At 37.9% G+C, this 22,250-nt stretch overlaps 1 protein-coding gene across 7 annotated transcripts in view; it reads left to right on the top strand.

Moving 5' to 3' along the window:
• Positions 1–1,473: 1,473 nt before the first annotated feature.
• The window catches only part of LOC127542942 (PPP2R1A-PPP2R2A-interacting phosphatase regulator 1-like), a 38,287-nt gene continuing 17,510 nt past the window's right edge, over positions 1,474–22,250 (top strand). For 2 of the 7 annotated variants that reach the window (XM_051968891.1, XM_051968885.1), the window contains exons 1-9: positions 2,438–3,043; positions 6,437–6,515; positions 11,678–11,734; positions 16,229–16,272; positions 16,412–16,466; positions 17,613–17,705; positions 17,962–18,050; positions 19,084–19,148; positions 21,911–22,004. In XM_051968891.1, coding sequence (XP_051824851.1) covers positions 2,943–3,043; positions 6,437–6,515; positions 11,678–11,734; positions 16,229–16,272; positions 16,412–16,466; positions 17,613–17,705; positions 17,962–18,050; positions 19,084–19,148; positions 21,911–22,004 — 677 coding nt within the window. In that variant the 5' untranslated portion in view covers positions 2,438–2,942. The other 5 variants (XM_051968887.1, XM_051968888.1, XM_051968889.1 and 2 more) reach the window with 5 other exon arrangements.

Genomic DNA, 22,250 nt, shown 5'->3' with positions numbered 1-22,250 from the left:
TGAAAACCGACTGTACTCCTTTCAAAAATACTCTTACGTTCACCATATCAACCTGCAAACATCTTTGCCCTGCTAATTTCCACCAAGCTGTTTGTGTTTGATTATTCTCACACCACTTTAATCACTCTTTTACTTCTCAAAGCTTTGTTTTCAATTTGTAACTGTGAGGGATGTACTCAGAGATCACTCAAAATAGAAAGCAGAAAGGTTTCTTCAATTCTGCTTTCCACTGAGTATCCCTGCCTCGGGTCTTTGTCTAAGAGGGGAGGGAGGCTGCTCACCCAGAGCCAGAGACCGTGGAGAAAACTACTCCGTGGGCGCCTGTCCCTGTCCGGGGTGCACACAGCCGTCTCCCACAAAAACTCCATCCCGGAGAGCCCCCAACTGTGAAGGATATAGAAGACCCTTACCCAAAATGACTACTCAGAGATCACTCAAAATAGAAAGCAGAAAAGTTGTTTATTAATAAATTCTCGTGAGAACGAGCCCTTCTACCGCGAACTTTCTCTTTCCCTCCTCGCTATGGAATTGCTCATTCTCACGAGAATTTATTAATAAACAACTTTTCTGCTTTCTATTTTGAGTGATCTCTGAGTAGTCATTTTGGGTAAGGGTCTTCTGCATCTCTCACATAACGCTTTGTATTTTTTGCCTGAAAGATAATGTGGCATTTCGGGTAGGGGGCCAGCCAGCCTTGGAGTGTGAAACACTTGGTTTCATGTCCTTGTTTTTTTTTTTAACACATACTACCTGTGTGACCATGGGCAAGCAAACCATCTAGCTTCCATGTCTCAGATTTCTCTTAAGCCCAAGTTGTAGCTGAGTCTCTGATCGGTCTCTGTGGGAGGATGCCCTACCCTGATGAAATTTTGAGTCAAGACCACTCCCCCTCCCCATTATTTTGCACTTTTGTGCAAACTACATGGTTGAAATTGTTGTCATATTCTTTCTGTTTCTATGTTTCAATTCCCGATAGTTCCCACAGAACAGAAAGTGTACAAATAGGCTTTCTGTATATTTGTTTCTTTTCTATTCCTTCCACTCCCTTCCTCACCCAAGTGACCCGGTCCCTGGAAAGATTGGGTAGTAAAAAATAGATTTATTGAATAACTAGTGGATTTGGTCGCTATAGGTGAAGAGTTTAAAACAGATAAGGATCACTAATAGAGGAAAACACCAAAAGAATATGAAACCAATAGAGGAAACTAAGGGGTTTTTGTGCATAAGGATGTTCAATATTTGTTCAAGTTTCTACCCTGTTTCTTTGGGGATTTATCTGATATGAAAGATTGGAGCTTTGGTCTTAATTTGCAGATCGTTAGTTATAATGGCCGGAAAGTAAGAGGGGCTTAATCCTCATAATAGGGTAAAGCCAGATTGTGATGTCCTTTGGGGAGTACCGTTCCTAGGTAACAGAAAGTTGACATCACAGAGTACTGGGCATAAGAGGACTGACTGATAGAGACAAGGAATTGATAGTGGGTGCGTGTGCCTTTGCTACTTACTTGCTGTCATGCATTGAAAGTGGCAAGCAAAGAGGATAATCCCTGGAATGACTTGATGTTTAAAAGGTATTTATTTGTCTAGATTTTATTATCAATTTTTGGTACTTGTGGAGAGGTGGGGCCCTCTGCTTTCTTCAGTTGGAGTAAATTCCACAGTGGGGAAGGGGAAACTGCCTGGAACCTTATAGAACATGGATTGAGGTTACCACAGTTGGTAATATGTCGAGAGGCAGGACTCCTGACTCAGAAATGTAGTTTTACAACTGGAAGGGATCTGGGGTCGTCTGGTTCAAACTTTCTTATTTTAAAAACGAAACTGGGACCCAGAAAAGTAAAGCGATCTATTTGTCTAGGGAACCCCGGAAGTGGCAGCCTCGGGATTTGAATTCGGGTCTCTCTCCGAATCCTGAGCTCTGTCCTCTACAGCTTGGTGCCTCCCAAACCTAATCCTTTATTGACTTAGAAAAATGAAGTAAATTCAGATCCTTTTGGTAGGATGGGGAGGGGGACGGAGAGGGAAGGGGACAGGAAGGCGGTCTAGCGTTTCTTCTGTGCCGATTATTTGCCCGGACTTTTGTGTTCTCTGCCACCGAGGTTCCTAGCCTCAGCGTGCTGCCGGCTTACTGGGCTGCCTTTTGCCCCGTGCGGCTTGAGTTTGCCGAAGCCGCCAATAGCCTAATCGCGCCAACTTGTAAAAACGGTGTTGGACAGGCAGGGGCTCCTCTCTCCGCTCGCCCGCCTTCTCTTCCCACACCCACTACGAAGGCGATGGGCAAAGAGAATCGTCCCAAGGACCCTTAAGATGGGGAGTAAGGAAGGGAAGAGAGCTAGTTTTCTCAGCGTCCCCCGGAAACAGTGTTGGGGAAGGAGAAGGGGGAAGTAGAACGCCCGGCGCTGGCGCTTGCGCGGTTAGGCCTTGCTGTCGGGGCGGACGTGGGGGCGTAAGCGTGCGGGGCGGACCCTGCCTGCTCTCGGGAGGCGGCAGGTTGTAGTTTTTGTTTTGCCCTCGACCCCTCTGGCTCTGGGTCCCGGGGGCCCAGGAGGAGGACCGGCTACAGCCGCGGTCCCTGAGCGTCTGCGCCCTAGTTTGTCCCGGAGACCGAAAGGAAGGGCTGGGGGTGGACGGTGCTTGGGAAGCCGCTGTGACCAGGCGCGAGGCCAGGGCCAGAGCATGGGGGCCGGAGTCTCCGGGCCGGGCCCTGCCCCTCGCTGTGTTCTCTGCCGCTGGGCGGGCCTCGAAGCCTTGAACCGGGCCCCCGCCCACGGCCGCCCCGGGTTGGCAGCAGCATGAGCCGCCCCGTCGTCTAGAGTTGCCTCCGCCTCCTCCATCCCCATCACTCCCCACTCCTGGTCCCCGCCCCCGCCCCCCCCCCCCCACCCCCCGCGTCCTGAGGTGAATGGGAGCCCAGAGCTGAGGCCCGGCACCTGCCCCCCGCCATGGCTCAGGAGAAGATGGAGCTGGACCTGGAGCTGCCACCAGGTACTGACGGGGGCGGCTTGCGGAGGTCCAACAGCGCTCCGCTCATCCATGGGCTCAGGTGAGTGAGGGCCAGCTGGGCGGCCGAGGATGCTGGGGGGGGGGGGGGGCTCCTGTGCGCATGCGCCCCGCATCCGCTTCAGCAGGTGTTTCTTCAACCATCTCCCCTCCTCCATCATTTCTTCATCTTTTCCAAACCGACCCTCGCCCCAACCCCGTTCCATTATCTTCTCCTCACCTCGAATCCGAACGGTACCGGCCCGGCCCGAGGCTGACCCAGGAGAACTAGCTTGCCCCAAGGTTGACATAGATACTGCCCTGGCTGGGAGCCCGGTACCAAGTGCCGCAGCTAATTGCCGTAGAGTGGAGCAGGTGCCTTTTCTGGTTTGGGCTAACTTTCTTCACCATTTCTAGGTAACTCTCCCTTGTCTCTTCTCCCCACCCCACCCCATCCCCCAATCTTTGTGCTCGGGTTAATTTTTGTCACGAGTGAACAATGTCTTTCTCTTCCCCCCCAACCACCATTCCCTTACAGATATCCTCCCGACTCCCAGGGCAGAGTGGAAAGACACTTTCCCTGAGCCGAAAAGGTGTTGCAGAAATGTTACACCCGCATGTATCAGATGACAGTAAACATTTCTGACAATGGCAACTAAAATCTGTACTTTTTTTTGCCCAAGAATTGAATGCTGGTATAGTATTTTAACTTTATTCTGATATCCTGCTAATGTTATAAGTAAGATGATAGATTTAGAGCTGGAAAGGATCTTCGAGGCCTTCGAGACCGACTTCCCCTCATTTTTCAGATGAGAAAACTGAAATGCAGAGAAGCTAGGAGATAGATGTATCCAAGGTCAGACAGATAATGATATCTTAGCTTTGAATTCAGGTTCTTTGACTCCCGATTTCAGCATTATGGCCTCCCCAAACTTTTTGAGGTAAGAGGGCATCAATTTCCATACTGCTGAAAGTGAAAAGAAATTTGAGTTTTACAAAGTTATTACAAAGTAATGTGTATGGACAGGGGAGTACAGCAAAAAGTTGCTGAATTTCTCATAGGCCTGGCTTAGAATCTCAGCTCTGTCACTTCCTGTGTTCTTGAACAAATCACTTAATCTCTGCACCTCATTTTCCTCATCTGTAGTGTGAAGAAGTTGGACCAGTCGGTTTCTGAGTTAGGCTTTCTGAACTTTGTGGGTCATGGACCTCTTTGGTAATCAGGTAATCAGGTAAAAACCTACAAATCTCTCGAAATGGTTTTTGATCATTGCAAGAAACGAAGTTTCATAAGGAGGTTAGTGAAAATAAGGTTCAAGTTTATGGATCCCCCACAGACCCCATGGGCCCCAGATTTATGGACCCCCCCACAGACCCCATGGGCCCCAGGTTTATGGACCCCCTACAGACCCCAGGGGCCCCAGCTTTAGGGACTCCCCACAGACCCCAGGAGCCCCAGGTTTATGGACCCCCCATAAGGCCCCATGGACCCCCTATGGACCCCAGGTTGAATCCCTACTCTAAAGTCACTTTCAGCTTTAAAAATCCATAATCCTATGAAAGTATTTTATCTAAATAGGCAAGTAGGAGATGAAAAGCTACCCTAAGAAGGGAGCCTTGTGATATGTTATATTTGAGAAGCTGAATGATTTAGAAAATATAGGATTTCATTGTGATTTTGAGCTTTTATTTAGGGCCAGTGGTGAATGTAAGAAAGCATTGAGGACTAATGCCAGGGTTGGTCAGTGATGGAAGGTTTCATGAAGGAAAAAAGTAATAGATCCCAAGGGAGTGAAGAAAGCCATTTGCTTGATAAGAACTTTCAATGATGGTCACAGGCTCAAAGATGGCATAGAAAAAGAGGAAAGACAAGCAGAAAACTAGGACACAAAGTAGGTATTGGAGTGAAGTGATTGAATGTTGCATCTGTCAGATTTTCAGCTTCAAGATATTTGCAGGGTCCAAATTTAAATGAGGGTAAAACATTCCATTCAGGAGAAGCTGAGGGTTTAGAAACTGAAGGGACCAAGTTGCCTCAAAAAAAAAAAATTAGAGCTTCAGCTACCTCCCCGGGTGATTTAGAGGACTTTGCTCACAAAGCATTATGCAAATGGAAGCTTATTATAATGTACTATTATCTGCCTGAATACAAGGAGGGCTGGACCTCTATTAGAGGTCCTGTCCAGGGTCCATGAAGTAACACTAACAATGCTATTTTAGGAGACACAGGATTTGGTCAGAGGTTAATCCACAAAGTTCCGGAAGGTATTGTAAGCTTTGACTTCCAACTGGGAAATTTGGATTTTTACCTAGGCTCCTTTCAGCTCTACTATGTATGCCGATCACTTTTTTTCCTTTTCATTGCCATTCCTTCCTCAATACCATTCTAGGCCAAGACAGCTTTTTATTCAGTCCTTGTTAAACATCCTTTCACTTCTTTCAAATAACTTCCTGAACTCATTTAATGATGCCTCTTTAAGAAATCCCACTGTCTTCTTTGCACCAGCATTTGATAGTTTGTGCTTCTTAACAAGTTCTTTAGGGCAAGTATTAATCTGGTTATAGAGTTTCCAGGCTTTTGTATATGTGATTATAAGCCTAAAAGTCAGGGACCGATTTTTTTTCAGGTTCTTAGTTCTTGATAATCCTTTTTTGTTTTTTTCCATTTGACTAGTTTTATTACTGGGATGAGCAACAAAATAAAATTATTGGTAGAAATTTCCCTCTCTTCTCCTACCCCTCAGCTATTAGAAAAGAATATAGAAATTAATGTAGTAAACTATTTTCTTAGGCCTGTCATTAAACTAAATATTTCTCTGAATCTTTGAGTTGTCTATTCCTGTATTTGAATTTTTTTCTTTGGTAGGCTGAAGACTGACCTCAGGCTTGAGTGAGGAGAAAATTCAGTTTTAGATGGCTTAGAAACTTAGGAGATGAGTTTATGCTCTAGCTGTTCACTTTTGTCCTTGTCACCTGTTTCCATTAGCGAACTACTAAGAAACTACTAATTCTGAGGAGTTAGACGATTCCTTTAAAATTACCCTTTATGGGAATGGATTGAATAGGATGGGAAGTAGAAAATGAGGGATATTTCTGGAGTCTACCATGTTGGATTTCCTCTTCATTCAAGTTAAAAGGTAATTGCTTAAAGGTGATCTGGGGCTTACATTTTGGAGGCCCCCCTCCTAACTTTGAATGACAGGTACAAAATCATACTCTGAACTTCATCTGAAAGTGAATTTAATGCTAATTTTCCAACAACATTAAGCTATTCGTATTAGGAATGTCATTAAGGATAGGATACCCAAATTCTTGGGTTCACATCTAAATTTGGTTGACTAATTATGATGCTAATTGTACTTTCTAGCTATTTACTTTAGGGATATGGTTCTTTTTTTTTTTTTTAATCACCCATAATGGCCTATATTTGACAAATATGTTTGTGTTTTGGTTTCAGTGATAATTCACAAATATTCCAGGCTGATATGTTAAGAACCAGAAGAAACAGTACTACATTTTTAAACCGGCACAACCTGGTAAGAAAATGTTGATAGCTTATTCATTATTACCCACACTTGTACCATTTTAACAATATTTAGGGAAAGATCAATGCATATACGATTAATAATTGTCTGCATTTGGGGTAGAATTTCTTTCTAAAGCCCTTATGACTTTAACAATGATTTTTTTTTCAATATAGACCAGTGGATTTCAATTTTTTTTTTTTTTTTGCTTGAAAAGGAAATTTTCACACTTTACTTAGAAGAATCTAGTGTTCATTTTCCTTTGGTCTTTAACACGAAGTTTCATAAGGAGGTTAGTGAAAATAAGGTTCAGGTTTATGGACCCCCCTCACAGACCCCATGGGCCCCAGGTTGAGCCCCTACTCTAAGGTCACTTTCAGCTCTAAAAATCCATAATCCTATGAAAGTATTTTATCATCAATGGCATTACTGATGGGAATATCAGAAATAATTCTTGGATGTTGCATGCCTTAGGGATTCTAGGCTCTCAGTTTGTATGTAGGTTGTAGAATTTAGAATTGAAAGAGAAGAGATCATTGAGCCCAACTCTCCTCATTTTACAGATAAGGAAAATGAGGCACAGGGAGATTAAGTGTTTTTCCCAGGGTTGCATAGCTATTAAATGTCTGGGACAATGTGAAGCCAGATTTTCCTGGCACTCATGCTCTGTTGGTACCAACTTGTTTCTCAGTGATCCGATTTAATGTAACATAGCCATCTCATACAATGTTTCATTGGTGTAGCAGTCTTGAGATTTTTAGTATGTTGGTAATAACAATTTCAAGGCTTAGTTTAACGTAATACTTCAAGGATCTTGATTTTGTCAGTTGGGCTACTCCTTTTACAGAAATTACAAATTATAAATCCTTTATAGCAGAGGTGTCAAATTTGTAAAACTCCCTAGTGTCATGAAGCAGATTAAATTGAATTTAGGAAATGTTAACAAAGTAAATACAAATAGAGTACAGCATAGATAATGTTAATTTATGGTTTTCTAAGTCATTCAATGGCCCACAGGGTCTCTTTCTATTTGACACCACTGTTCTACAGCTTTAGAATATTTTCATGAGTCACTATGGATAAAAAGAATTCATCATATGATGAGCACCTCTGGTAATTGAGCCTCCTTGAGGCTAGCTAAGTTAGTCTTAAAATGACAGATGTAGATTCTTTTGCTGGGTCTTTACTTAAGGTTTTTCCAACTCATTCTAAAGTTCAGCTTCTTGCCTTATGCAGTAGCTTGGAAGGCTCACAATGAAGAGTGTGTGTGTGTGTGTGTGTGTGTGTGTGTGTGTGTGTACATTTTTAATAGCTTTTTATTTTTTCAAAATACTTGCAAAGATAGTTTTCAACATTCACCCTTGCAAAACCTTGTGTTCCACATTTTTCTCTTTTTCTTCACACCTTCCCCTTCCCATAGACAGCAAGTAATCCAATACAGGTTAAACATGAACAATTCTTCCAAACATATTTCCACATTTTTCATGTTGTATGAGAAAAATCAGCTCAAAAAGGAGAAGGAAAAAAAAAAAAACAGGCAAGCAAACAATAAAAACGGTTAATGCTTTGATCCACATTCAGGCTCCATAGTCCTCTCTCTAGATACAGATGGTTCTCTCCATCAGAAGTTTATTAGAATTGGCCTTCTAAACCACTTCACAATGAAATATTATTTATTGTACAGCTAGAGCAGAGAGTCTGATATAATAGCTCCCAAGAAAGAAAGTCCCCATGTAAATAAGTTGACCTACTAATGACATGACATCAGGTAACTTCTTTTCCAGTCAGGATGTACATTTGGGGTTATTTTAATTGTGAATCTAAACTCTTATTTTAATAGACTGATATGTCTATTTTTTATTTTTATTTTTATGATTTTTATTTTTTATTTTATTTTATGATTTTTTATTTTAAAATTTTATTTATTTTTTATTTTTTTAACCATTTTTTTCCTTCAAAGCTAATCGTATATTATATCAAAGCTTTCTTTTTTCCATTGGCAGTTTTGTTAAGTTGGTAAAGGGTAGCTTGCTAATGGTATTTTTTTTTTAAAACATGTAACATGATTTACATGATATTTTTATAGTTTTTCAGAATTACAAATCTATTTAAGAAGGGTAAAATCTTTAATTTAGATCTGCATTTTCTTTATAAGTATGCTATAAAATTAAAGTAAAATGAAATGTATTACAATATAATAGTTTTAGTTTTTAATTTTACCACATGAATTTAATTAAAATAAAAACGTAAATGGGAGGAGGAGGGAGAGAAAGAAAGCCCCCTCCAGAGTTATCCACATTCCTTTTGATAGCTCCCAAAAGGATACAATTCAAATGCCAAATACAGATAAGAAAATTAGCCAAAAATCTGTGAATGTTATTTATTAAAACCTACAAGCATGTGGAGTGTATTAATAAAATGCAAGTTATAGAGAGGGTATTGCTCCACACGGGCAAAGGGAGAGTCTACTATCTCAGTGAATCAATATAAGATTTTGGGCGTTCCCTTTATCAGAAATCATAGGTTCAGTCCTTATCCCTATGTGCATGTGGATTGTTTTCATAGCATAAACACTTTTATCTAATGTTGTCCATTTAAAAGGACCAAAGAGAATATGGAGTGAGACAGTTTTAAGAATCATTAAGCAATTTTAGAGAAGAGGAAGAAGCCTCTATTCATAAAAGATGTTTTAAAAATGTTGCTCTGTAGCAACATTAGACACATAGATGGAGATCTGGAAAGAACTTCAGAGTTCATATGACCTAGCCCCCCTCTTTCTAGATAACTTGTTCTAGGCCATATGAGGAGTAAGTAGAACTCAGTTTATATCAAACACGGCTCTTCTGATTTCAAGCCTAGCATTCTTTCAGCTGTCCCACATGGCCTCTCATCAGCATATTGACCAGCATGTTCTGTCCAGTTTTCCTGTTCACACACAACCCTGATTTGGTCACGCCTCTCCCCAGTCTGCCAAATAGGATTCAGACTAGCCTAGCATTCGAGACTTTCTGTGACCTAAATGCAGTCCCCACCATCAACATTGACAAGTATATATTAAACCATCACTATGTCCCATTCTACCTTTTGAGTCTTTTACAGGGTGTCCCAAAAATCTTCATGCAATTTTCCATTTTCCATTTCCATTTGCATTGAAGACTTTTGAGTCAGCCTGCAGAATACTATTATATATATAATAGTATGCTATAATAGTATTCTAGCACTTTATATTTTACCAAGTGCTTTTAATTGCGATTATTCTCTCCAGCCAAACTGTACTACATGGCATCTCTAACTCTTATCCGTCCATCTTCCCACCTCACTACCATTTTGTGCCTGGTATTCCAGCCCCCCAGTCCAGTTATCTCTCCTTTCCCTCTCTTTTCACCCTAGTAAATTCCTAATACTTTGTTGGAATCTCTTCTTTGCATATCCCATTCTCTCAAGTATTTTAGTTATTTGTTATTCCTCCTATTAAATTATAGGCTTCTAGAGAGCAAGGTCTGCTTCATAGCCTCAGTACCTAGCATAGTGCCTTCTCTGTAGTAGGTTCTGAATAAATGTTTGTTGAGCTGGATTAAATTCCTTAAAACCCAGCTTAATTAAATAACACATCCATGAAATCTGTGAATGCATTACCTATTTCCCTCTCGGATCTCTCATAATGCCTTGCCTTATGTTTTCCTTATCTTATATTACTTTGTATTTTAGTTCTTTGGGTTCTTTAGTACCCTATCCTTCTACTAAACCCTGAGCTCTGCACTGATAAGGAGGACCGTATCTTTTCTAAACTTAATTATATCGATGCCTAACAGTGCTCGACACCACAGTGGGAATATTTATTAATGGAATTCTCTTGTTGCTAGCTAGAAAGCAGTGTGATGCAGTGGGGAAGAGAGTTCTGGATTTGGAATTTAGAGAACTTATATTTGAATAATGGCTCCCAGCAGATCTACTTCTTGAGGGTACGACCTAAGTCTTACTGACTTAGAGAAGATGCATCCTTCAGCATCTTATATATTGCTTTGCATTCTGTACATAAACACATTTTGGATTTGAATTCAGTTCTGTGATCCATTTTCAGTTATTAATTAGTATTCGCTAATTAGGCTAACAGTCTAGAGACTGTTATTTGCTTTATACCCCTGCCTCTAATCCAGCTTTTGGACAAGGGCCTGGACAAGTACAAGTTCTCTCACTATGTTGAAATTAATAATGGTGCATGTTTATTTATTTATTTTTTTTAGCATAAAGTAACACATTAATGCTAATATAAGATTTGTTATCTGTTTGATATCCAGTCATTCTTTGTTATGCTGGCATGCTTCAGCTAATTTGAATTCAATTTAAAAAAAAAAACAAACAAACTTGAGTTACTATTTGTTTTTAAAGAAATATAGTTTTGATGCTTTCAAATATATGAAATCTAACTTGACTAAATGTTGGCCCAATAGAAAATCCTTTGGTTACTGAATAAAAGATGTGAATGATTTATAATCCATCATTTATATGTAAATTATATTCTTCATACAATGCTTAAGGACACTTAAACAGTTTTGCCTCTTAAGAGGTTTAAATATATTTCTTGAAATCTTGTTTCAATGTCACTTTTACTATCAGAAAATAATTTGCTTAGCAAAGATAAGTTTAAGTTTATCACCTCTTCCCCTTGATTGTTACAAAATCTGAAATAGTTGAGCCTGATTTTAATAAGTTGCTATAAATGTAACTATGGGACCCTGAAAGGATCAAAGATACCCAAGATACCCTGTTATAAAGCACAAATTATCTCGTCTTAGATTTTTCTTTATATTCATTAGCTTCTCTAAAAGTATCGAATCATATTTCTTATGAGAGTCATTTTGGATGAGAAGTACGAAGCTGTGTTTTGCACTTTGAAAAGAGTGTCCACATTGAGATCACAAATCCATCAAAGTCTTAATTTAAACTCAAGTTCTTTGGCTTCAGAGCCCCCATTCTTTTTACTTCATCATGCTTTTCTATTAATATAGTATTCTTTTCTGTCCCCTGTTACCCAGGCGAGCAGTTCTTTTGATCCATATCAGAAACCCTAAACCTTTCATTAACATAAGTTTCAATTTAATTTTTACAAGTTTTAGTGTGAATTAAGTAGAAACATTAAAACAAATTTGATATTTTTCTGTATTGTTTTGCAGCTGCTACCATCTTCCCCTCTTCGAATACCTAGTAGCCGGATCCATCAGCTCAAACAGGTAAGAAAATTTAGGGAGAAAAAACTTTGAAAATCACTCATATTCTAACACTAAAAAGCAAAGATAGCTTTATAGATACTATGGTGTGTGTGTGTGTGGAAGTGCTATAAAATACTGTTGGTAATTTAGATTTTCAGTTTAGGGGTGGTATTTGTTTGGAATTTTTTTTTTTTACATTTTAAATGAAGTTTTTATTACTTTTTAGATAGTAATAGTTTTTGAAAATAATATAACTATATGTTACATAATGCCCTTTTCTCCCCAGGGAAATCAGAGAATTGTTACTTAGAAAAACTTATTTTCAGTTACAAAATAGGTATAGTCATATTCACCGTGATGATGCCATTTCGATTCCATTGTTGCTTTAAAAAGAAATTTCACAAATTGTAACTTGACTGTTCATAGGGCTGCTTTTGTGTTTTATTTCTTTTGTCATCATCCTAATTTCAGAGACATGGTATGAGGGGGTTTTTTGGTCAAAATAAGCAAAAAATTTAAATGGTGTGAGTCTTTATTTTGCAGCTTATCAGTTGCAAAGAATCTACTCATGACTTCATTGTGAGAAGTAATTTAGGTTTTCAGGCTAGCTACCAGACTGCCTCAATACACTTTCCTCAGTTTCCACTCTGGCACAATCCAGCTAGCCACCCTTTTCCCCCATGAGCGTTTTCTCTTCCACTCTCCTCTCCCAAAAGAACATGATGATAACATGATACTCACATTGAGCCCTCTGTGTGGATAGATGTGTGCATTGAAGCCTTCACATTTTTAAAGTGATAAAAACAGCTTCCAGCCATTGTCCCAGTAAGCTTTTATCTCTGAAACTTGTATGGGCTGTCCCCTCAGTTATCCTAGGTATTTGAGCCTTGGTTACATGTTGTTAGTTATCAAAGTTCTAAGTAAAGAATATTTTAACTGTAGCTAGTAATAGAGATAGTACAGCAGCTTATTATCTATATTCAATATACAGAAAAAGAGATAAGTTGAAGGAGGAAAGCAGAAATGGATTAGCCTCCAGTCTGGCTATGGATTTAATGGAAAAATTTAGATTTATTTTCAGGATTTTAATTTTCTGCTCTATTTTTTCCCCAGTTGCCCATTTCTTATTTCTTTATATCTGGTCTTTTATGGTGATTTCTTTTTGGCCATAGAAGTTAACATTTTAAATTCAAGATAGTGTCACATATTGTGGCATAATATTGCCCCTTTGTATTCTGAAAATGAAACTTAACTGACTTCAGGTTGTTTGTGTCTTGTTACATGGGCTTCCTAAGTGTCTTAAGTAGAGAAACATCACTCAACATATTCATTTTTAGAAGAGTAAAAATAATTTCTTTTGTAAAATATTCCTCCAAAAGGACATTTTTGCCTATCTACATTTAAGCACATGTGTATGGGAAGCTGGATCTTCTATTACCTCTTCTTTCCTCTGATGCTAGTAGCAATATTACAGGGGTAAAGTACATCTCTTTTCCATAGGTAGGCCATCTCAAGTGGAAATGGAACACAATCGTTTCCCTCCATATTATATACCACATAATATCCCCTCTATGTCTCCTGTATCCCTGTTATTTATGCCTTTTGAAATTAAAATTGAAACGACAAATTATTTCCCCTCTTTAAAAAAATGAAATCTTAGAGTTGGAAGAGACTTCTGAAGTTATTTATCTATTTCGACATTCTCCACAGGTGGTCATTTAACCTCTATTTGAACATCTCAGCTCATGGGTGATTCACTACCTCTTGAGGCAGCAGTAATTACCAGAAAGGATTTCTTTAAACGTAGCTGAAAATAATAAGTCATGAGACCAAAAGAATAAATATGAAACATGGGTACTCAACTCCTAACAGAGAGGTGATGAACTTAAAATACAGAAAGAGACCTTCCTTTTGGGACATGGCTAATGTGGGGATTTGTTTGGCCAGACTATGCAGCTTATGAGGGCTTTATTCGTTTTTGATTTGTCCTTTTAATGTGCTATGAGGAGATGTGGAGGGAATGGGAGGGACAGATTAATAGAAGAATACTTGTTAACTGAAAAATAAAAATAGTGAAATAAAAAATGTTTTTTTAAAGAAGCAGCTTAAATCTGCCTCTAACTTGAACTCTAGCTCTAAACTCTGAAGCAAAGCAGAATAAACCTAAGCCCTCTCATGCAGTAGAACCCTTCAGGCATTTGAAAATAGCTATTCCTATTCTCCCTTAAGTCATCTCTTTTCCAGACTAAAAATTCCCTGCTCCTTCAGTCATATATAACATGATTGCAAATCCCTTTGTTCTCAGTTACCCATGTTGGGCTATGCTTTGCAGCTATATCCCTTCTTAAAATATAATGCTCTGTACTATAGGCAATAATTCATATGTCATCTGGCTAGGGTGAAATACTACGAGGGTATCCTTTATTCTGGACATTATACTAGACAAGTAGTGCTTTTACTAATATAGACTAAAAGTACATTACACTCTCTTGAGCTTATAATCAATTAAATCCTCCAGATCTTTTTTCTCCCCATATTTTCCTGAGTCTTGTACTTATACAGTTGGTTTTTCAATATTTTAAGTGCTAGACCTTGCATTTGTGCCGGCTAGATTTTATTTTATTATAATTGGCCTTTTGTTCCATCTTACTAAAATCAGTTCAGATGTATTCAGATCTCAGCTCTGTCAGCCTGTCATCTGAAAATTTGATAAGCCATGCCATCAATTTCTTCATTTAAGTCCATTAGTGATGATGGTATGAGAGAATGGAGTCAGGGAGAGAGAACTCTGCTGTCCCAACAGTCTAGTGACCTCCCCACCTTACCTACATAATAGACTGATTTGACTTTTTAAGGATTGGATCAGTCACAAACATGATCATAGTCTTGAGGTTGTCATTCTTTAAGTTTAGACTTATTCCACTGAGTCCAAGAGGCAATAGGTAGATGCTACCAAGAGACAGATTTAGATTTTTTTCTGTAAAGAAAAAACATCACAGTTAGAACTGCCCCGAAGTAAAAGGAGCTGCCAGAGGTCTTGCGTTCATTCTCTCTAGAGGTCTTCTTAAGCATGTTCTTGATCATGGAGATGCTTAGTAAGATACCATTTGGATTAGATTGCCTCCAGCGTCCCTTCAGACTCTTGAAATTTTCATTCTTTTGAGTCAGTGACAAAGTGACTTTATGAACTGAATCTGTCTGAGATAAATTGTGCTAATTGCAGACAGACATCCAGAAATTATATTGTAAGGAGCCATTCTAAAGCCTTGGCTAAGATGTGTTTTATGAGTGTTTCTTTCCTTCTACAATTAGCCCTGAAGTTGCACCTTGTACTCCTTTCTTTGGATTTTACTTTTGGGGTGTGTGTATTTTAAATTGCACAGAAAATTGTAACATGGTAGTAAAAGCTCTGAACTGACAGTCAAAAGAACTGGCTTCTAATCTATACTTTGACAAGTCACTTAACCTTTTCTGAACCTCACTTTTCTTATCTGTGTAATGGAGATAACATCTGACCTGTTTAGCTCAGGGCTCTTAGGAGAATTGGTTGGAATATATAACTAGGAAATTTGTAAAGTGCTTTATAAGGTAAGATGGTATAAGTATCATACCATCAAGTATTTTAAGTGTTCATTGTGAATGATTGAAAATTTCACAGTTTTTGATAGGAACATTTTAAGGATTTTTTTGGGTGGGGGGAGCTGGGGCAATTGGGATTAAGTGACTTGCCTAGGGTCACACAGCTAGGAAGTGTTAAGTGTCTAAGGCCAGATTTGAACCCAGGTCCTCCTGCATTCTAGCACTAGAGAAATCTTTCTAAAATAACCTCATTGCTAATGTAACTTATTATTGCTGTTCACTTGTTTTCTGTTATGTCAGATTCTTTGTGACCCCCCCTTTGAGGTTTTCTTGGTGAAGAGACTGGAATGGTTTGTCATTTCCTTCTCCACCTCATTTTACTGGTGAGAACCTGAGGGAAGTGACTTGCCGAGAGTCACACAGCTAATAAATGTCTGAGACCAGATTTGAACTCACAAAGATGAGTCCAAGCTTGGCACTCTAGCCACTCTGCAAACATAACTATCCTGCTCAACAAATACTAGTGGCTGCCTGTTGTTACCTACTGAGTAAGATCCAAACTCCTCTTCTGGCATTCAAAGTCCTTCATAATCTGACTCCGCCTTGTCTGTTTAACCTTATTTCTCACTACATGACAGTAGAGACCTTTAAGTCCTTGCAGATCAGTCTCTTCTGCTCTTGAACACATAAAGTTTATTCCTACCTCTCAACTTTTGTTCATGTTCTCACTGTTTTACCCTTTCAAAAAGCTTTCCATGATACTTTTTAAATGGGTATTTTGGTACAAGTCTGAATGTTAAGCAATAACAGTCATACTTGTTCAAGGTCTCTTTCTCTCTAGCACAGTGGGAAAAAAAGATGAGATTTTATCAAATATTAAATAAAACCAGGCAAAGATTCAATGTATTTAGTGGGGTCATTTTTCTTGTCCTTCAGGAAGAAGGGATGGATATGCTAAACAGAGAAACTGTGCACGAACGGTGAGTATATTACATTTAATTGAAAGTGTCTTAGGATTTAGTATCTTATTTCCAGGTATATTTGTATCCCATCTTTATTTTATTTTTAAAAATGGCCAAGGGTGATTTTTTTTTCCTTTTCTTTCTTTTTTTTTTTTAGAGAAGTTCAGACTGCAATGCAAATAAGCCAGACATGGGAAGAAAGTCTAACTTTGGTAAAGTATTTATATTTCACTTTTGCATAAATTTTTAAAAGTTTGTACTTACCAAGATGTCATTCTTCCCTATTTTCTGCTTCCTTATTTCAAAACCTTGAATACCCTTTGATGAAAAATTAGGATGAGATGTGCTTCCCATTTACGGTAACTTAAAAGGCTTTCAAGAAGAAATGTTGTATGGCTTAGCTTATGAGGTTACTCTCTACTTTTTAAGAGTTGAGTTCAAAATAAATAACTGTCTGAAACAAGCCATCACTTTAGTTATGGAACACTCACTCCTTGGTCTCAATGATAGGCTTCAAAAAAGTCTACTCAGAATTCTTAGGTGATAAAACAATATAAATTCTTATTTTCTCTCCCTAATTTACTAACTATTGAATTTTAAAGCCACAGATAGTGAATTTCGTGAAAATTTTATTTTCTGTTATATCCATAATACATATATCCCCACCATTATTTTAGCATATACTCTTCAATTGAAAAAGATTCAGAATTCTTAGATCATTGTATTGCTGAGAATAGCTAAGTGATTCACAGTAGATCATCATGCAGTGTTATTATTACTATATACAATGTTCTCCTGGTTCTGCTCATTTCACTTCATACCAGTTCATGTAAGTCTTTCTAGGTTTTTCTGAGAACATCTTTTAGAGCTGATACTTGTCATTTTGGTATTTATTTTTAATGTAAGGAGATGCCATTGTTCCTGTTTTCCCACTAGTACCCAGTTTCAACTATTTCTTCTATGATCATTTTTTTAACAGTATTATTTTCAGTATCATCTCCACTCACATTAGGGAATGTGATTAGGGAAAGGTAATATTCCCCTTTTCTCCAGTACCTTGACATTTTGCAGTACCAGCTCATTTGGAACTACAATATAGCTACTGGAAATTTTGGGGAATCCATTTAATTCCACGTAACTGGTTCTCCCAAAACATAAGGTATATCACCTGTCAATGGAACTGCTTTTGGGGTTCCTTGCCATGGTGTAGAGTTGGTAGAAATTCTGAGCTCTTTCCAAACAGTGAAAGTGATAGTTGCTTCTTCCTAGCAGCAGCATCTACAATCCAATATTTCCTCATTGCTGTCACCTAGGTTCAACTATCAGTGATATAATTACCTACTGTTCCATTTACCTAGAATGATAACGATGGAGAGAAGTCATCATCCCCAAGGCGTGTTGATTTTATTCCAGTTTCTCCTGCTCCTTCACCTACCAGGGGAATTGGAAAGGTAAGAGAATGAAGCTTGACCATATGTACCGATTATTCATCCAGTGAGCCAATAAAATGTGTCTTTTAAGCATCTGCTCTGTCCAATACACTGTATGAGGCTCTGGGGGAAAACAAAGGCTAAGGTGACACTTAGGAAAACTTATGCTCTCAATTCTGAACACCTTCTCTTACTGTGGTATATGTGATTTGGAAAACGGCATTTCTTCTTCTTCTTTTTAACTCTGTTGCATTTTGGTTTTGTTTTTGTTTTTTAGCAATGCTATTCGCCTTCATTACAGACTTTTGTTGCCAGCAATGGGATGCCCCCTAGTCCTATTCCCAGCCCGACTAGACGTTTTACCACGTAAGTTCACATTATATGAGAATACCAAGTTGATTCTAACTGAAATAGTTATCTTTTTCTTTCTGAGTTTTTTTTTCTGGACCTAGTAAACATAGGTTGTATCTTTTCATAACTGAGCTAAAACTCTTTTTAAGTCAACATTTCACATACAATGAAATAGCCAGTTGAATTTATCCATATTTGTACACATGAAATCTCCCCTTTGGTACATATTGATTCACAAATATAATTTTCCAGATACAAGTGTACCCACTCATCTACCTGTAAACATGCAAATATGCAAAGGATCTATGATTTCATGAACATCTAACTTCTGATATAGGACCTCCTTCTACAAACCAAAACTGAAAATTAAAGTCCTAAGGCTGTGAAAACTATATGAGCTTCTCCTGTAGCTGCTAACAGATATGTGAAAAAGTCAGTGTTTAATACAAAACTGAATGGGCCAGGACTTCCCCCAAATCCAGACTGCTGGCATTTTATTTTCTAGATAAGTACTTGTAAATTGCATAAAGTCACTTTACTTATAAGTGATTGCCCAGGGTCTTATACCTTATAACTGTCAAAGGTGAGATTTGAGCCCCTTAAGTCTTCCTGATTCCAAGCCCATGCTGCCTCTATGTACCTCTTGGTCTATAATAGCCCTGTGAATTAAGGCAGAGTCACAGCTAAGACTGCATAGCTTTCCACTAATTTGTCCAAATTTAGGAAAATTTTCCTGGCTGGTGAGCAGAATTAGAAATATGTTTGCTACTGTGCTGTTCCTATTCTCACTCAGAATTAGGACAGAACAATTAGAAGCTTCTTCTGCTGTACACTTGGGACTGGAGAGAAGTTGGGTCTGACTTCTGAAATCTACATTTTGTGACCACGTTTTCTGGTCTAATAAGTTGTGCCAGCTAGACCTAGTTGTTCAAATCCTTTTCTGAGAGTAGTAATGGCTTTGCTCTGCTAATGTTGTAGACTTATGATCACAACTATTGATGTATACATAGAGGCATGGTAATGACAAATATGATTCATATCACATCAGCAGGAGGAGTCAGAGTCCTATCAACTGTATCAGACCGAGTGTGCTTGGACCCATAAAGAGAAAAGGTACTGTGGTTCCATGGGAGTTTGGGAAAGAGAGCTTATAAAATTGTACTTTCTTAATATGTACTCTAAGTAGTAGCTTGAACTTATATAGAACTTTCCCATTACAAGTAATTTCACATATAGTCTCACTAAATCATTATCAAATAGTGGTTTTCACTGACCATGTATGACAGTTACTGGAAGTATTATGATAGTATTATGATAAAAGTATTATGATAAAAATGCTTTTCAATTTAGACAACTTAGTTCAATGAGTATTTTCAATGAGTATTTTCAATGAGTATTTTAGTGATTTTTCTTCCAGTGAAGAATAATATGAATAATATTAATAATTAATAATATTAATAATATTATGAATAATATGAATAATATTAAATTTTTAAATAGTTGAGGTTGTAGTGTTTGTTTTTATTCTTAGTTTTAAAAAAGGTGGGATGAAAGGAAGGAGGATGGTAGGTATTGGGATGATGACGTAAGCAAGAGGGTGATTTTTGAGCCAGTCTTGCCACATCTCATCCCATCTCCATTTGACTTTGTTCTTTTCTACTTGATTAGTAATTAAAATGAATTGCATATTTCGAAAGAAATTTAATTTGCTTGGAGTAGGATGGTGAAAATGGAAGAATAGAAGGGGTCAAGAAGGAGAGAACAGAACCACAGCATGCTTTCTTCTCACAGACATAATACATTTTGGACTAATTACTATGACAGGCTTCCAGCATAGCATATTTAATTAAACCAAAACATATGTATTTCTTTGTAATTGCTCTCCAATTATTGAAGACTGAGCTGTGGAGCAGGGCCTTTAAAAAAAAATTTTAAAATAAGACTGCCCATAACTTAAGATATGTAAGCCAGTGTCATGCAAAAGCAGTAAGTCCAGGGGTAGTAGAGCACTTGGAATCTTTTTAATATATTAAAGATATGCTCAAGTTCAAAATTTTGTACACTAGCTTAGTTGAAATCTTTTGCCCTTTTAGGAGATTGAGGTTTTGTCACTTTGGACAAAACATAATTAGCTTATATTTTAGCATGATTAGCAAAACATAAAAGCTGCTTTTACCTGTTACAGAAGTGACCATTCTCTTTTAACTCAATCACTTAAGAGCATGCCTGCAATCCAAAAAAAAAAAGTAGAAAAAAAGGCTACCAAGAACAAACTGGGTGATGGCAGGCAAGGCTAAAGAAGTTAGTGCTCTTAAGCTAAACAAGAAAACCTTACAAGGTGAAGAGTAACTCTAAGCAAGACGATCCAAAGCATAACAAAGTTTACAGATAAATGGCAGTTGATCATTTTCTCTGAGAATAAGGCAAAAGAATCTGGACTTAAAGAGACAGTCACAAGCAGTTTGGCTGGTTGGCTTAGAAAGGTTGTCTTACTAAAGAAAACTGTGATATCAGATGGCTTGCTGTCTTGGGGAGGGGAGAGGTAAGGAAGGGAGGGAATTTTACAAAAATGAATGTTAAAAATTATCTTTACATGTATTTGGAAAAATAAAATACTTTTGGGGGGAAATGACTATGTTACTAAAAAAAATGGTTACCACCTCACACTTATTATAAATGATAAATTTGGAGAGGATGTGGAAAAAGAGAAACATTAATGCACTATTGGTAGAGTTGTGAACTAATTCAACCATTCTGGAGAACAATTTGGAACTATGCCCAAAGGGGTATCAAATTGTCAAACTTTGACTTAGCAATACCAGTATTAGACCTGCTTCCCAAAGAAAGAAAAAACAAAAAGGAATAGACTTATAGCCACAAAATATTTATGGCAACTTTTTGTGATGGCAAAGAATTGGAAATTCTTGGTCCATCAGTTGGGGAATGGCTAAATAAATTGTGGTATATGATTATGATGGAACGCTTTTTTGTGTCATACAAAATGATGAGCCAGGATACTTTTAAGAAAAACCTGGGAAGACTGACATGAACTGATGCAGAGTGAAATGAGAAAAGCCAGGAGAACATTGTACACAGTAACTGCAATATTGTATGATGGTCAACTGTGAATAACTTAGTTATTCTCAGCAATACAGTCATCCAAAATAATTCTGAAAGACTTAGGGCAAAAATGTTATCCACTTCCAGAAAACTCATGACATATGAATTCAAAATGAAACATACTTTTTTTTTTTAACTTTATTATTCATGGTTAAGTTTTTTTGGTCGATATTTTTTTTTTCCAACATGGCTAATGTGAAAATGTTTTGCATGACTGTACATGTATAATTATATCAAATAGTTTGAAAGAGGAAAGGAGAGAATTTGGAACTTAATTTTTTTTTAATTTAAATTTTTGTTTACATGTAATTGAGACAAAAATTAGATTAAAAAAAGAAAAAAGAAAACTGTGAGACCTTTTCTGAAGTTAGATTTTTTTCCCAGGGTGTTTAGTGCATAGAAGACTGGCTTTCCTTAAATGGTGAAAGTCGTGTCTGGAGAGATGCGTTAAATTCAAACCCTCCAAGATACATAATAATCTTTCCAAGGAAGAGTTAAGAGAATCTATCCATATGAATGCTTAAACAAAAAAAATATGGCCTTTGGTTCTAGAGGATTGTATAATCCTGCCTGTGCACAAAGGTTCTTCCAGCAATGGAATGCTCTAAGCATTAGATAGCTTAACTTTTATTCAAGTGACCATAAAGTTCTATCAATACACTCTTTGGGGTGAAAATACACACATACCCCTCCTCCCCTATCCCCTCAGCCTTAAGTTCTTTAAAGCTGGCTTTGCCACTGTGTTTTTTTCATAGGTGAAATAGAAAATGAAGATCAACCAAAGAGATTTTTTCAAGGAACCAGTAGTAATCTGCTTTCACCTGATGTGCCATCGGCTCCTGATACATGGTAAGCAATTTAACTTTGGGTTTCCAATATTCGTTAAGGTATGTATTGCATGGTTTTATTTGGCACATTTCTTTATAGATGTTAGCAAGCTATTCTCAAATAGATTTATTGATTAGTCTGTATAGTTAATTGATGTTCTCAGGCATGTGTACATGTAAGACTGTTTATATAACGGGTGTGTTTTTTGAAAATGTGACCATAGGAATAGATTACTATATGGTACATGGAAGACGTATGGTTATGCAC

Source organism: Antechinus flavipes, chromosome X (genome assembly GCF_016432865.1).
Source record: "Antechinus flavipes isolate AdamAnt ecotype Samford, QLD, Australia chromosome X, AdamAnt_v2, whole genome shotgun sequence".
Classification (NCBI taxonomy): domain Eukaryota; kingdom Metazoa; phylum Chordata; class Mammalia; order Dasyuromorphia; family Dasyuridae; genus Antechinus; species Antechinus flavipes.
Note: the sequence above shows the minus strand (reverse complement) of the source record. Positions and strands in the feature narration are given on the sequence as shown.